Raw genomic sequence first — 14,026 nt, forward strand, 5'->3', positions numbered from 1 at the left:
TAAAGTACCTGGTATTTTAAAATAAAGCACCTGTTCATTGCCTAAGGGGCCTCAGGACAGTGTAATGAGAGGCAATGAAGTCCGTAATGATTGAGTTATATGCAACTGGTATACTTATATTGTCCTGCGCTTAGTAGCATGCTTTCTTCACTAGATTATATCACATTTCTTCAAAAATATGAAACTGTTTTCATAATCGGGAACCATTTCATTAGCTGTAGATTTCTCTTTTCCTGAAACGTTTAAGAGGATACACACTTGGAAGCTTGGTTTTTAAGGATGATAGCTCATGGATGACCTCAAAATATTTTCCCACTTATCTTAGTCCTCATTGCTTTATAGGTTCAAATTAAGCAATTTATATTTTTTGAAACACTATTTCATTGGATTTATTTAACACGGATTTTTAAAAACTATGTCCTTGTAATTTTAAAACACCAATTCCATAGGTTTGGGTATAATTTTATGGGCATGAGTATTAAGGTGATTTTTAACTTGGCGGATGTTTTAAGAAATTTTTGTAGCTTGTTATGAATGTGCACTTTTTTTGTTTTGCATTATGTTTGGAGACTTTTGATTGTTTCCTTTTTGTGCAGGAGTTTTGTATCTGCCTGCTTTTCTGGTTTTCAGTTGTTTTGGTGTTTACTCATAAGAAATGGTAAATGATCAACGAAATATTTTGTTTCCTTTTCAGTGATTAAACTGTTTGAATTCAGTGCCTAATATTCCTGAATTGAAAGCTGCCTTGTCACGTGACTGACTTCTATTCATACTATTATCTTACCGTCAAAATGGCACTAGGCTTCTTTTTGAGATTTAACCTATACACTAAGAAACCCATCATCCGTTTTTACCGTTTTTCACATAAATGTCAACTATTATGCTTTGTATCTTTTGGCCTAACATGTCATGGTTACAGATTTCAGGATGTGGAAGCATCCTAGAATTCCTGCAAGGAAGCCCCTGCCAGAAATCATTTTAGAAAACATGGAGCTGAGCTGCAGGTTACACATGCGAGCTGCTTAGCTGACATCCTGTAGACATGCTCTCCCTAAGTAAAATTTGAACCAAAAGCTGCCAGCTCGCCTCATTCCTTAGCTCCTAACCCATCCTTTAGTCCCTGACGTTACTAAAATACAAGCCGTAAGACTGGATTCCCTTTTCATTCCTCCTCTCGAGAATTCACAGTAGCCCTGATGTTTGCTCCTTTTCCCATCCACCACCAGGGGCATGCTATGCTGCTGTCTACTGTGAAAAAGCAAAATTACACCTGAGACCATGAGTTCTGTAATCAAACTTATTGCGCATGAAAGCGAACTGCTTCCGAGGCCTGTTGCCTGAACTAGATTCGTTTTAAAGTCCTACTGGTTTAGAAGAGTTTAATCAGCCAACTTATTATTTGTTAATTACTGGTCGTGCCAAGCTCTTTTCTAGAAACTGTGAATGGCTCTGAAAAGAGCCTTTGGTTTGTACTCCTTTTCAGGAATTCAGGCCCCTCACTGGGTTTCCCCACTGCAGAGATCACTTATTCTGCGGCTGGTGGTGGTGGCTCTCGGTCTTGGGCACCATCATGGGCTGGAAAATATTCTGGGGCTTGTAGTGGTGGTTCTCGGTCTTCTTGGGCAGCAGCACCGACTGGATGTGGGGCAGGACGCCGCCCTGCGCGATGGTGACCTTGCTTAGCAGCTTGTTGAGCTCCTCGTCGTTGCGGATGGCCAGCTGCAGGTGGCGCGGGATGATGCGCGTCTTCTTGTTGTCGCGGGCCGCGTTGCCCGCCAGCTCCAGGATCTCGGCCGTCAGATACTCCAGCACGGCCGCGAGGTACACGGGCGCGCCGGCCCCGACCCGCTCGGCGTAGTTGCCCTTACGGAGCAGCCGGTGCATGCGGCCCACGGGGAACTGCAAGCCGGCTCTCGAGGAACGGGTCTTCGGCTTGGCGCGCTCCTTGCCGCCCTGCTTCCCTCGCCCAGACATGACGACACAAACTGTTATAACGGAAAAAAAATTACCGTTAAGACGGAGGGGGGTCTATTTATAGTCTGTCCGTGGTTTGTGACTTTGCAATCTGATTGGCTGATGGACCACTACCCAATCAGAAAGCATTACTGGAATCACTTAATTTACATATACGTCACTAACCACTGTCCAATCAGACCTTGGCTGCCCAACACAGAAGGTCACGGTCGCCTATAAATACCGCTCTTTTGACCCGCAAACATTAGTTGCTGGCTTGGTGCTGTTGTGAGTGTTAATGGTCGCTGACCTCAGCACTTACCATGCCGGAGCTGACTTCAAAAGGCGCCACTGTTTCCAAAAAGGGTTTCAAGAAAGCAGTTACGAAGACACAGAAAAAGGAGGGAAAGAAGCGGAAGAAGTGCCGCAAAGAGAGTTATTCGATTTATATCTACAAGGTGCTGAAGCAGGTGCACCCGGACACGGGCATCTCGTCCAAGGCCATGAGCATCATGAATTCGTTCGTCACTGATATTTTTGAGCGCATCGCGGGCGAGGCGTCGCGCCTGGCGCATTACAACAAGCGCTCGACCATCACGTCCCGGGAGATCCAGACGGCCGTGCGCCTGCTGCTGCCCGGGGAGCTGGCCAAGCACGCCGTGTCGGAGGGCACCAAGGCCGTCACCAAGTACACCAGCTCTAAATAAAGCCACCGGAGAGCGTTGAACCAACGGCTCTTTTCAGAGCCACCCACCTTTCTTAAAAGGGCTGTGAGCTACCAACAAGGGGGGGTGGGTTAGGGTTTGCAGCGTCTTTTTAGCTTCAACAGCTTGTTGCACCCAGAACATACCATCCCCCCCCGTTCATCCTGTAGAAAAGTGGCTGTGAGCTAAAATGTAAATGGGACGCAGTAAATAGAGATTAGGGGTCTAGATCTCTAGATCCTAATGGGAAAACCGACGTCCATAACAGCCGACGAACAACGGTAACAGGGTGGTGCTTACAGCCTTCTTAGGAGGGTGGGTGGCTCTGAAAAGAGCCTTTGGGTTCCCTACACTCAAGAGTGCTGCACAGGTGCGCTCACTTGGAGCTTATGTACTTGGTGATGGCCTTGGTGCCCTCAGACAGGGCCTGCTTGGCCAGCTCCCCGGGCAGCAGCAGGCGCACGGCCGTCTGGATCTCCCGGGACGTGATGGTCGAGCGCTTGTTGTAATGCGCCAGGCGCGACGCCTCGCCCGCGATGCGCTCAAAAATGTCGTTGACGAACGAATTCATGATGCCCATGGCCTTGGACGAGATGCCCGTGTCCGGGTGCACCTGCTTCAGTACCTTGTACACGTACACCGCGTAGCTCTCCTTGCGGCTGCGCTTGCACTTCTTGTTGTCCTCCTTCTTGTCCTCCTTCTTGTCCTCCTTCTGCGCCTTCTGCGCCCTAGTCACTGGCTTCTTAGAGTCTTTCACAGACATACCGACGCTTTTCGAAAGCAGCTCAGGCATCATGAACGTCCTGCTCCGCAGATCTTACAAGACCGGCCAGACCCCAGCAACAGTACAGCGCCGCTGGCCAAGAGTGGTATTTATTGGCACGCCATAAACATGACGTATTGGGCAGCCAAGAATCTGATTGGACAATGTTCAGTGGCGTGTATGTAAATTAGGTGATTCTAGTAATGCTTTCTGATTGGGTAGTGGTCCATCAACCAATCAGATCGCAAAGTCACAAACTTCGGACAGACTTTAAATAGGCCCCGTATCGTGTCTTTTGGTTGCTTTTCCGTCATCATTCCTGTACTAAGTATGTCTGGGTGCTGTGAGCAGAACAGCAACATGCATGCCAAGTTCAAGTCTTCTTCATGTAGAGCCGGCTTGCAGTTGCCGGTGGGCCGAATCCACCGCTTGCTGCACACAGGTGGCTATGCAGATCGTATTGGGGTCGGCGCGCCCGTATACCTGGCGGCCGTGCTGGAGTACCTGACGGCCGAGATCCTGGAGCTGGCGGGCAACGCGGCCCGCGACAACAAGAAGACGCGCATCATCCCGCGCCACCTGCAGCTGGCCATCCGCAACGACGAGGAGCTCAACAAGCTGCTGGGCAAGGTCACCATCGCGCAGGGCGGCGTCCTGCCCAACATCCAGGCCGTGCTGCTGCCCAAGAAGACCCAGTAATCTTTCCAGTGGTGAAACCCAGTGAGAGGTATGACCGCCTAGAAAGGAAAACAAACCAAAGGTTCTTTTCAGAGCCACTCACATGATCGGTAAAGGCTGTGTGCATACCGGAGGGCTGCAGTGGTGTAGTCCCGTAGCAGTAATGTGTGTGCGCACCGTAGCTCCTTGCAAAACAGCATTGTGGAAACGACCTGTGGTTCTTAATAACCAGTGTTCGCTGAATGTTTTTAAGGCTGCGAAGGATGACTGAAAGGCAGAAAGAAACTCAGGGACAGTCGCAGTGCTTACTGGGATGTCCTTTTTAGTTCTTCAGGGACAGCTGTATAGAATGCTTCTTGCAGTAGCAGAACAGTCGCAGTGCTGGAGTCCTTGGGAGGGACACGGGCATCATAACCACTAGTTTGAATTAGTGAGCAGAGAAATCCTAATTTAAGCTAATTTAATGAGCTAAGTGGTGATTGGATTAGAATAAACAAGACATAATCTTGTAGCGTCCAGTTGAACAAATGGCAGCCGATAGGACATCAGCCAGTTTAGCCAGGCTGCATGGTTTTCTCAAAGTGCCTTTCACAAAGGACTTTCCCATTAAATATGCTAGTAACGGTACAGTATGAAATATTTAGACGTGATATATCAGTAGACCAAGAGTTAGAAAGCAAGTTAATCTTATTAACATTTGGTAAAGGTTCATATGTGAATATTTGAGATCTATGACTTCACATGCATGCTTAGTGAAAACAATTTTTTCCTTAAAATGTAGAAAAAGATGTATCTCAAAAAGAAGCTTGGTAACTAGCATGTGTAATGGAGAGATGGTATCAGTCTCCAAAGCTGGCATGTGGCAAGTTCTCCCATCATAGGTTTGAAATTATTAGGGAATTTTCGTCAGATCTTTCAAAAGTTTTAACCACACACACACACAAAAGACTCAATAGCAGTTGAGCTGTTTGTACTGCCAACACCAAGAGAAACTGGAAAGCAAATGAACATTTAGTTAGGCTGTCAAATATAAAATTACTGTACAATATTCAACAGTTTACCTTATCTCAAAGAAAAAGAATCTCAATAGTTACCTAAAACAAACTTTGCTAGACACTTAAGTATGAAGTATGAAGTTCTATAAGAAGTCAAAGATGAGAACAGCTATATAATATGTTAATTAGGGAAACTCAAGTTAGTTATGAGTCAATCATTTCTTGAATAAGTGTTACGGGAGTCTCGGTTCTTGCCAGCACAGTGAAGAGTCAAAGGTCAGCAAGCTGATTACAATGCAAGCAAGGTTTACTAGTGATACATTCTCAGGGAAGAGAATGGGCCTGGTGGAGGTGGGGAAGCAGTAGAGGGAGGGAGAGAAAGGGGGAGAGAATGAGGACCAGAGAGCTCAAGGGCCAGAAAGAGCAAGAGAGCCCTTGTCCCGAAGACTTACAGTTTGCTGGGTGGGGTGAGGGAGTTACATATTGATTTGGCGGGAAAAGGTGGCGCATGCTCTTCCACGGGAGGGCATGACCTCCTAAGATGGGTGGAGGTCTGTTGACTCAGATCCTTCTCTTGCTTCAGACCACCTCGTCATCTGTTGATATAAAAACAGATACGTGGCTGGAGGCAGTTAATCAAAGCTAGTTATAAGCTTTTCCTGTAGGCACTATGGGCCCCCTCCCATCCTTCCTCTTCCTCCATTCTCTAACTTCTAACATTAATGTACACAAATATCATTTAAGGCATGCGATTGGGGAGGGCACCAAACAAAGGAAAATTTTTCAAAAAGGAAATTGCAGATTTTGAACAAAATTAGGTAACACTTAGAACATGGCAATTAAAAACTTTAAACTGTGCTATTTTTAAATCAGAGAATGCTGATATAAATGATTGAGTAAATTAGGGCTATGTGATAAATCTCCTAAACAGAAGAAAACCAAAAAAATGATAGATGCTCTCCCATCAAGCAAGTGTAGGTTAACTCCCCAGACTTGCAAAAGCAGAGTTGGAAACGCAGGGGAGAAAGGGAGTGACTTCACAGTAGAGAAACCTGGCAAACATTACCTCAGCCAGATGACCAATGTTAACATTGTCAATCTTAAACATTAAACAAAGGTCATGGAGCAACCAACAAGTGGGTTTATTCAGAAATAGCAGAGAGCTTGCATCTTAGAACAAGCAAACTATGGGGAACCACAGGCAAGTCCTGAGAACAAAGGAGAGGAGAGCTGTCTTTTAGAGAGGAAAGGAGGGAAGTGGGGAGGGGTTGTTTTAAAATTTGACTGGAGGAATGTGGGAGTTCTAAGTGGTGGCAGCTTATTGGCTGCTGGCAAGGGCAGCTTGCTATCGGCAGACAGAGGGGAGATCTTGATTCTTGCCGGCTTATACGGGCTGCCTGCAGTGTAGTGCATGGGAGCTCTTAATGGCTTCCCAATTCTGTTTTGAATGAGGCTTCCTTTATTCATTTTCACATCACCACTGATAAGCCATGTTGATAGCGTGTACCCTTAATATGAACTGCTGAGAAGAGCATTTTACTAATCTGGGATTCCTCCCAACAATCATAATCCCAGTCTAACCCTGAGGAAAACATTAGGCAAATCCACATCGAGGAACGTTCTATGAAGTTTCTGACTGTGAGTCCTCAAAGCTGTCAAGGTTAACAAAAAAGGAAATTCTGAAAAATTGCCACAGCCCAGAGGTGGCTAAGGCAAAAATACAACTAAATGTCATGTACTTTTTAGTACAACCTGGATCCTGGAACAGAAAAGGAACATTATGTAAAATGTAATAAAATCCAAGCAACGTTTAGCCTATAATTCACAGTAACATACCACGTTAGTTCCTTAGTTGTGACAAATGCAGAAATGTGGACAACAGGAAAAACTGCCTGATGGGTGTACGGGACAATCTTTACAACTTTTCTGTAAATCTAAAATTGAGTTAGAAGCTTCACTGAAATACAAAACTTATATTTTTAAAAAATCAGGTTAGGGTCGCAAATCCAAAAACAAACAGATGAATACAGTTCAGTAGATGACACTAGTACCTGAAAGTCTTCAGCAGCTCTGAAGTGTCTCCTGGTGAACATGAGTGTCCTCTCGACAAAAGCTCCTGTAACTGGCATACACGGTGACAGGATATGGCGCCCTGCACACAGTGAGCCTGGCCAGTCCCCCAGGCATCAGCAACGAATAGCCCTCTGGGATTCTCTGTAGATGGCAGTCAGGACCTCTTGTAATGAGCCACGGAAGAGGGTCACCAGTGATGTGCTCAGAATTCCCTGCCGAATGCATTCACCCTAGGGAGGCCAGTGCCGGGCTGACCCTGCTTCAAAACCTGCCTTGGGTGCTGGAAGTGAAATCAGAAGTAGGAGACACAGCCTTCCACTGCCTTGAGGAAAAGAGAGGGACTGCTTGTGAAGCCAAGGACCTTATTTATACACCGTGTATTCAAATGAGGTATTTCTGATTGGAATAAAAGCAAGAGGCAAATGACTATAAATCAGCTACCTCAGGTCAACTCTGATTGGGCAGTACTCCTATTCCCGTCACCCACTTGGAAAGCAAAAGACTATCACAGTGGGAGGGGTGGGGGGAGAATCGTTCTTCATGAGCACTTTGAGTAAGAGTCCTTTCCAGCTGCTCAGTTTTATAGATTTCAGCCTCAGCCTCTTTGAGAGACTGACTTCCTTAACCCAAGTCCAAGTTCCCAGAGGACTGCAGCTGGCCCACTTTGAAGCATATGTATGTCCACTTACTGTCCATCAACAGTAGTCAGAGAGAGGGGAATGAGCCTGGAAAAGAATGCATCTGGGTGAACACAATAATGTGTCCGGAGGATGCTCTGTTTTCCACTATTTCCTGCTGGGAGAATAGTATTTGCTTAGACTTGCCTGTTTTAATAAACCTATCCTGTGGCCAAAAGCAGTTCTAGCCTACCACCCAAGCAAGTGAAAGTGACACTTTGCTGTTAGGCTTATTAGCCGGATTGAATTTCCACTATTTAAATAGTGAGGTGAGGCATCATTTCATGTTTGGTGGCTTTTTGAAAACCCTTTTTCCCTCCTGGTTTTAAGGACTACCATAATGTAAGTATTTTTTATCAGACGGTGTAAACTGCCCTTTGTGCTTTTCAGAATTGACCTGTGTGTTCTTTTCTTCCAAGTGTTCTTTGTAATACTTTTTTTTTCAGTTCTAATTAAGTCCTATTAGAATTGCATTAAGTTAAAAGTTTATATAGAAATAAGATATAAAAAATGTGAATACATATTTAAGGAGACATGTCCCTTGATTTTTTTCAAGCTTTTTATGTACTTCTTATAGAAATTCATCATTTTCCTTGTAGAGCTTTTACACACACATTTCATGGAATTTATGTCCCGGTGCCCTTCTTTTTATTATTTTATTGTAGGGAAATATTAAAAGGGATTCTTTTATTATGCCTTCTGGCTATTTTTTGTAGATAGAAACTTACTGAGTTTTGTATTGTAATTTTATATTTAGCTTCATCAGTGAATTCTGTCATTTCTACTTTTCTACCTTTTTTTCTCTAGCATTTTCCAGATAGGCAAGAAAATCATATAATTTTGTTTCTGTAATTTTCAGTTAACTTTCTTGTCTAAATGCACTAATAGTTGGGAATGATGATAAATAGAAGTGGTGTTGGGGGCTTTCTTATCTTACTGCTGATTATAATTAGAATAATACTATTCTTTCTAAAATGTGATGTGGGATTTTCATTTGGTTTGTATTATCCCGATTAGAAAGAATTTTAAATAAAAAATAAGTATTGGCTATTACTAATTACACTTTACCAGCAACTCAGACAAGTATAGATTTTTCCCCCCTTTTACTATAGTTACTTATGGATTCCTCATCTTCACCCTAGATATGAGGTGATTGAATCAGAGTATGCACGATTGTATTCTCTTTATACTTTTAAATTACTCTTCCAGATGGTTGCACGACAAACCCACCAGCAAGGCTACTGTGGCTGGCATGGGTCAGGCTGAAGAGTGACAGGACATACTATAAGTTAATGGGGATGTGCAAGAGGGCTGCTGGGACAAATCTTGCAGAGTTTGAGTCAAAGCTTCCTTACTTGGAGGTTATGTCACGTAGATCACAAAGAATGGCTCCAATTCTCCCATTATGCCCATGCCCTTGCCATTGTTGACTCTGAGAAGGAATATATCTTACCAAGGAGTTCTCGTGGTTGAGCCCAAATTTATAATCAGTCTAAAAGCCATTGTACACGCACGCGCGCGTGCGCTGCGTCTCAGGGAAACGCTACAGATTGAGCTGCTAAACCTCCATTATGTTCCTATGGGCTGAGTCATACTTATAAAAGAGCTTGTAGGATTGAAATTTCACCAATAGAAGTGAGACTTTTCCCATCCAATCAGAGCTGTACAGCTCTATCTTCATTTGCATTTTCACCAACCAATCAGAGTGGCTCTATTTTGACCAATCAGGACAGTGCTATTTGGACCAATCAAACTGTGTAGATTAGGAGTCTATATTTGCCACGCGTTACCATGTAAAATGAAACAGCCTTATATCCCACTCGTGCACAGGGATGTATTCATAGGCATGCAAATCTGACAATGAGAAAAAACTTCAGGACAAAATTTAAGTCATTATTAAGTCTCTATTTCGAAGGGGGTTTTCATAAAATCCAGTGAACTTTCTTAAAAACCCGATTTCCCGATATGCAACGAGTGCCGGCTGGGGGAGCGAGTCCCGGGCGTTTCGGCTCAACAGACGCTGGTCTGCCGGCGCCGGGGAGCTGCGCTGCCGTTGTCGCCGCGTCCGGGGCTGGGACGAGGCGGCGGCGGCTGCGCCAGAGGCTTCAGAGGGTCGTGAGTGCTCGGGGACGCAGCCAGGCCTGCGTGGGCCCGAGGCCGCAGGAACCGGAGCCCCGGCGTGGCGGGGAGTTGCAGCGCCCGTTTGTGGGAACGGCGGGGACCGGTTGGCGGCGCGGCCTCCGCGTGCAGCTAGCCCGGGCCCGAGGTTGGCCCCGGCCTGGGGGAGGGATGCGGCGGTCCTGGGAACCTCGGGTCCCGACGTGGCCGCCGAGCCCGGCTCTGGGGGTGCGTGTGCGCAGGCGGCTGCGGGGTTTTGGGCCGGCCCGCGGCGTGGGGAGAAGCTGCCCGGTAGCGTGGGAGGCGCCGTGGCGGCATCCGGGAAGCGGGTGACGTGGGGCCTCGGTCGAATGGCCCACGTGAGCTGGGGGAACCGCAGCCGGAGACGCCGCGCTTTCCGGGGGAGGAAGGGTGCACGGGGTCTCCCGGCGCTTTGGGGGCGCGGTGGTGGCCTGGCAACTTTGATAAGGAAAAAAAAAAAAAGAAAAAATCCTATTTCCCATTTTTCTTCTTTATAACACATATGAGTACAAGTGAGTATTGGCAACTCACACTTTTATGTGAATTGCTGACCCCAAAAAGGAATATACCTGCGAAGAAGGGACTCCTTGTGGCTAATTGGGCTCAAATTCCTAACCAGTGTCTAAAAGCTGTTACTGACATAGAATCCTCACGCACTGTGCATTTCAGGGAAAGCCGCAGGCTAACCTGCCTGCTGCCTGCACTGTGTTCCTGCCAGCAGCACAAACCTTTATAAAGGAGTTCCTGGAATTGTATTTCAACCAATGGGCTGAGACTTGCCCCATCCAATCAGAACTGCACAGCTATATCATCACGGCTCCGTAACGACAAATCAGGAAAGTGCTGTATGGACCAATCAAACTCCGCAAATTTGCATCCCTAATTTGCATAACAATGGGCCAATCAGGGACCAGGGTGGGCGCTTTTTCTGTGTGAGCCAACCTCCCCTTTGTTTTGGTTAAGTGCACTTTTGGTTTCCAGCAGGGAGGCTGTGTCTTGTGGGTTTGCAAGCAGTTGACCTGAATAAAGTTTCTCCTTTTACTGCATCCCAGATTGGGGACTGGTTGGCATTGTGTTGGTGGCAGTGACCTTTTGCTGACAGAACTCACCGGGCGCCTCAGAAGGAAGGCTTGGCTGTGTGGATTCCATTAGGATCTTGCCTTTCTTGCTCCTCCTCCCCACCCCGTTAGAGAAGTAGATCATCTGTCAAACCATCAGGTAGCACATTTCAAAGGTCACAACACAAAAACAATTACCAGTGCATCTTTGTTTGTTCCCAGCTGCAGGTTTATTTCCACGTCAAAAGCTACTTGCAGAGTTGCGTTTTAAAAGGTGGAGGTGTACAGAAAGTGGGATATTATTGCCCACAGTTTAACACCACCACTCTTCCCTACCCGGCCCGCTAACAAACATCCGGAGGACTCAGTCTGTGGGTAATATGAGTCTGATTTCTGGGCTGCTTTTTCCTGATGATCCTTTTTCCCCTTACTTAGGTGTTTACCTCTATTTCTGTGTTAGGATTACCCAACAAACGTGGGGGTAATGAGGGGAAGATGACTCAGACCTTGAGGACCCAAGAGGAACAGTGCCCAATTCACTTTGTGTTTATAAAGAGGCTCGTAAATGTCCTCATCTCATGATTTGCTCCTGATCTAGGACCCCATACCCAGCAGATGCTTTGGAAACTACTGTAGATGACATCGGTTTTACTCCTTCCCTAACCCATGCTTCCCCTTCGTAGTGCTACCTTGAGGTGAAGGCATCACAGCTTATGGAGGTTTGACACGTAATAATGGGACTGGTCCGCCGAATGGGCCAATCCCGGGTGGTCTCTACAGACTGTGGGGTTAGAGGGCGTCTTGCTGAAGTTGTGGTCTAGGGCAACCCTGTCCGAGATATATATATATATAATGAAAGCCACATATTTAATTTGAAAATTTCTAGTAGCCACACTGGGGGGAAAAATATGAAAAAAAACCCCACAAGAAACAGGTGGAATTAACTTTAACAATGTGTTTCATTTAACTCAATATAGCCAAAGTATTATCATGTAGCATGCAATCATTATAGAAATATTGAGGTACTTTACATTCCCTTTTTTCTTAAGTTTTCAAAATCCAGTGTGCGATTTGTATTTACAGCACATGTCAGTTCGGACTACCTACATGTCAAGTGCTCGCCAGCCACCCATGGCCATCATGCTGGGCAGCACACGTCCAGGGGTAAGACGCAGTCCCTGGGGTCATATCAGCCCTGGTTCTAATCACAGGTGACGCTTTGGAAATTACCTACCATCCTTGAGTTGCAGATTCCTCATCTGGAAGACAATTTTTTACCTCAGAATATACAAACTCCGCATATCTAAAACTCAGAACGTCTTCTCTTTATTTCCTGAGCTCTCTCTTCCTTCTTTATTACTATCTTAATTGGAGGCTTTATCATCTCATCTTAAGCCAAAAAGAAACAAGATCTCTTTCCGGCATATTCAGCAGCAGCACAGTCCTCTCAGCACGCCCCCCGCCCCCGCAGCGAGTCCCCTGCTCCTGCGTTCCCCATCCCCTTGCCATTCGCCTTCTCTAGGTTTAGCTGTGTCTTCCCCCAACCATCACCGACAGTAGAGCCCCTGAAACCGTGCTGCTCTACGGATATGCTTTGTTTTGAAACATTTTTTAAAGATGGGTTTCAAGCATTGAAAAATTAGTAGATTTCACAGGAAATTCCAAAATTCTGGTCTCCTCGAATAATCAGATGACCCAGCACACCTGTCCTTTTAATGCCTGGCAGTGACCAACTGAGACAGAGTAGCCGCTGCTCCCTTCAATGGGGAATGCTTTCTCCAGCCCGACTCACCCTGTTGAGAACACCCCAAGTTCTTAGTACAATGTATAAAGCCTTTCACGGTTTATCCGTTATCAGCATCTCCTCAGCCTCATTCCATGTCAGGATTTCCTCGCATTTTGTGCCAACAAAATCAAGCGACAAATACGTCAGTGAATGCCTCACTGTTTCATGACGTCATGCTTCTGCACGCGCTCTCTGTTCTGTTTAGAGGGTTCTCCCCACCAGGACGCTAGTCCTCCTTAGAAACTCAGCTCAGACGTCACACCCTCTGGAAAGTCCTGCTTCCTCCCCGTACCCCTCCCCTTTCCTGGTACAAGTTCAACCAGATTCTTCTGTTACCTCTAGACCTGTGACCCTTTCGGTCACCAGGCCTGTTCCACTTCTCTGCGTTTTGTTCGCTTGTGTATCTGTCTTCCCCACCACGCTGGGACTTACTGGCATTTGGGGGAACCTGCGTGTTTCATGTCTGTGTCCTCAGCATGTGGTGTGTGATACATACTGCCATTCTCAGAGGCCAGCAAACACCCCTTTCTCACTCTCCCAGGTCTGAAACAAATCGGGAGTCACAGGAGTCACATAGAGGGCGCCGAACTGTAGCTTCCTCACCAATAAAAATTACTGCGGAGAGAGTGACTTAGTCACGTGACCTCAGTGGGTTCTCTGGTAAGCCATGGCTCAGAGGTGGAGTCACCATCCTGACCACAGGCGGTCCGGACAACCATGTGCGTCTGCAGCAGGGACAGTCCCCTTTTGTGTGGACGATGGCAATTTAGAGCTGAGACCTGGCAGCTCCCGGGGGCACCGAGCAAGCAAGCTCAGGTGCTTCTCCTAAATTTATCAAATCAACCAAGTAAGTCACATCTCCTCAGTCATTTTCTTCCTGGGAGTAGGGAGAAGCTCTTCCTCCCCGCTCCCCAAGCATGAGAAGTAGAGGATATGTACCATGACAGCCCATGATAGAGACCCTATAAATAAGTGATAGTAACTGGAGGGTCAAAGTGACAGTGCGTGTTGGCAGTCAGTCACATGGCTTACCATGGAAACGGTTATTTCTTGCCCAGACTAACCGAGGGCTGCAGCTCAGCGGCAATTTGCTGGGTGTGGCTGGGTCTGGCGCCAGGCTCTGGGCTGGGTTTCCAGGTCCTCTTTCTTCCTATTCTGAGACATGGGAGAAGGAGTGGCCAAGTCAGGCTGTGCAGCTGC

At 46.4% G+C, this 14,026-nt stretch overlaps 4 protein-coding genes and 1 long non-coding RNA gene across 7 annotated transcripts; 2 read left to right on the forward strand and 3 right to left on the reverse strand.

Annotated features, from left to right (window-relative positions):
- Positions 1 to 1,521: 1,521 nt before the first annotated feature.
- Positions 1,522 to 2,036, reverse strand: LOC109376995 (histone H2A type 1-H-like). The gene has a single exon (XM_019633186.1). It carries the CDS (start codon positions 1,972 to 1,974, stop codon positions 1,522 to 1,524), a length of 453 nt encoding a protein of 150 aa, XP_019488731.1. The 5' UTR covers positions 1,975 to 2,036.
- Positions 2,037 to 2,163: 127 nt separating this feature from the next.
- LOC109376991 (histone H2B type 1-A) lies at positions 2,164 to 2,676 on the forward strand. Its single transcript, XM_019633181.1, has one exon. It carries the CDS (start codon positions 2,277 to 2,279, stop codon positions 2,658 to 2,660), a length of 384 nt encoding a protein of 127 aa, XP_019488726.1. The 5' UTR covers positions 2,164 to 2,276; the 3' UTR covers positions 2,661 to 2,676.
- Positions 2,677 to 3,033: 357 nt separating this feature from the next.
- LOC109376992 (histone H2B type 1-L-like) lies at positions 3,034 to 3,576 on the reverse strand. Its single transcript, XM_019633182.1, has 2 exons — positions 3,376 to 3,576; positions 3,034 to 3,342 (listed from the first exon to the last, which is right to left on the reverse strand). The coding sequence occupies exons 1-2, from the start codon at positions 3,451 to 3,453 to the stop codon at positions 3,034 to 3,036; spliced, it is 387 nt and encodes a 128-aa protein (XP_019488727.1). The 5' UTR covers positions 3,454 to 3,576.
- A 174-nt stretch (positions 3,577 to 3,750) lies between these two features.
- Positions 3,751 to 4,119, forward strand: LOC109376996 (histone H2A). Its single transcript, XM_019633187.1, has one exon. It carries the CDS (start codon positions 3,751 to 3,753, stop codon positions 4,117 to 4,119), a length of 369 nt encoding a protein of 122 aa, XP_019488732.1.
- LOC109376997 (uncharacterized) lies at positions 4,120 to 7,514 on the reverse strand. Of its 3 annotated transcripts, none has more exons than XR_002122806.1 (3): positions 7,145 to 7,514; positions 5,546 to 5,689; positions 4,120 to 4,157 (listed from the first exon to the last, which is right to left on the reverse strand). It is a non-coding gene; the product is annotated as an uncharacterized LOC109376997 (long non-coding RNA). The 3 variants fall into 3 exon arrangements; XR_002122805.1 differs by lacking the exon at positions 4,120 to 4,157 and adding an exon at positions 4,199 to 4,365; XR_002122804.1 differs by lacking the exon at positions 4,120 to 4,157 and adding an exon at positions 4,199 to 4,487.
- Between the last annotated feature and the right edge of the window lie 6,512 nt (positions 7,515 to 14,026).

The sequence above is a fragment of the Hipposideros armiger genome, unplaced genomic scaffold (genome assembly GCF_001890085.2).
Source record: "Hipposideros armiger isolate ML-2016 unplaced genomic scaffold, ASM189008v1 scaffold_1256, whole genome shotgun sequence".
In the NCBI taxonomy this organism is placed as follows: Eukaryota; Metazoa; Chordata; class Mammalia; order Chiroptera; family Hipposideridae; genus Hipposideros; species Hipposideros armiger.

Excerpts from the sequence above, each read along its gene's own strand:
- LOC109376996 (XM_019633187.1), top strand. The coding sequence starts at position 3,751 with ATGTCTGGGTGCTGTGAGCAGAACAGCAACATGCATGCCAAGTTCAAG.
- LOC109376995 (XM_019633186.1), bottom strand. The coding sequence starts at position 1,974 with ATGTCTGGGCGAGGGAAGCAGGGCGGCAAGGAGCGCGCCAAGCCGAAG.
- LOC109376991 (XM_019633181.1), top strand. The coding sequence starts at position 2,277 with ATGCCGGAGCTGACTTCAAAAGGCGCCACTGTTTCCAAAAAGGGTTTC.
- LOC109376992 (XM_019633182.1), bottom strand. The coding sequence starts at position 3,453 with ATGATGCCTGAGCTGCTTTCGAAAAGCGTCGGTATGTCTGTGAAAGAC. Across the intron at positions 3,343-3,375 it reads CAGTGACTAGGGCGCAGAAG|GAGGACAACAAGAAGTGCAA; the intron begins GCGCAGAAGGAG and ends GAGGACAAGAAG.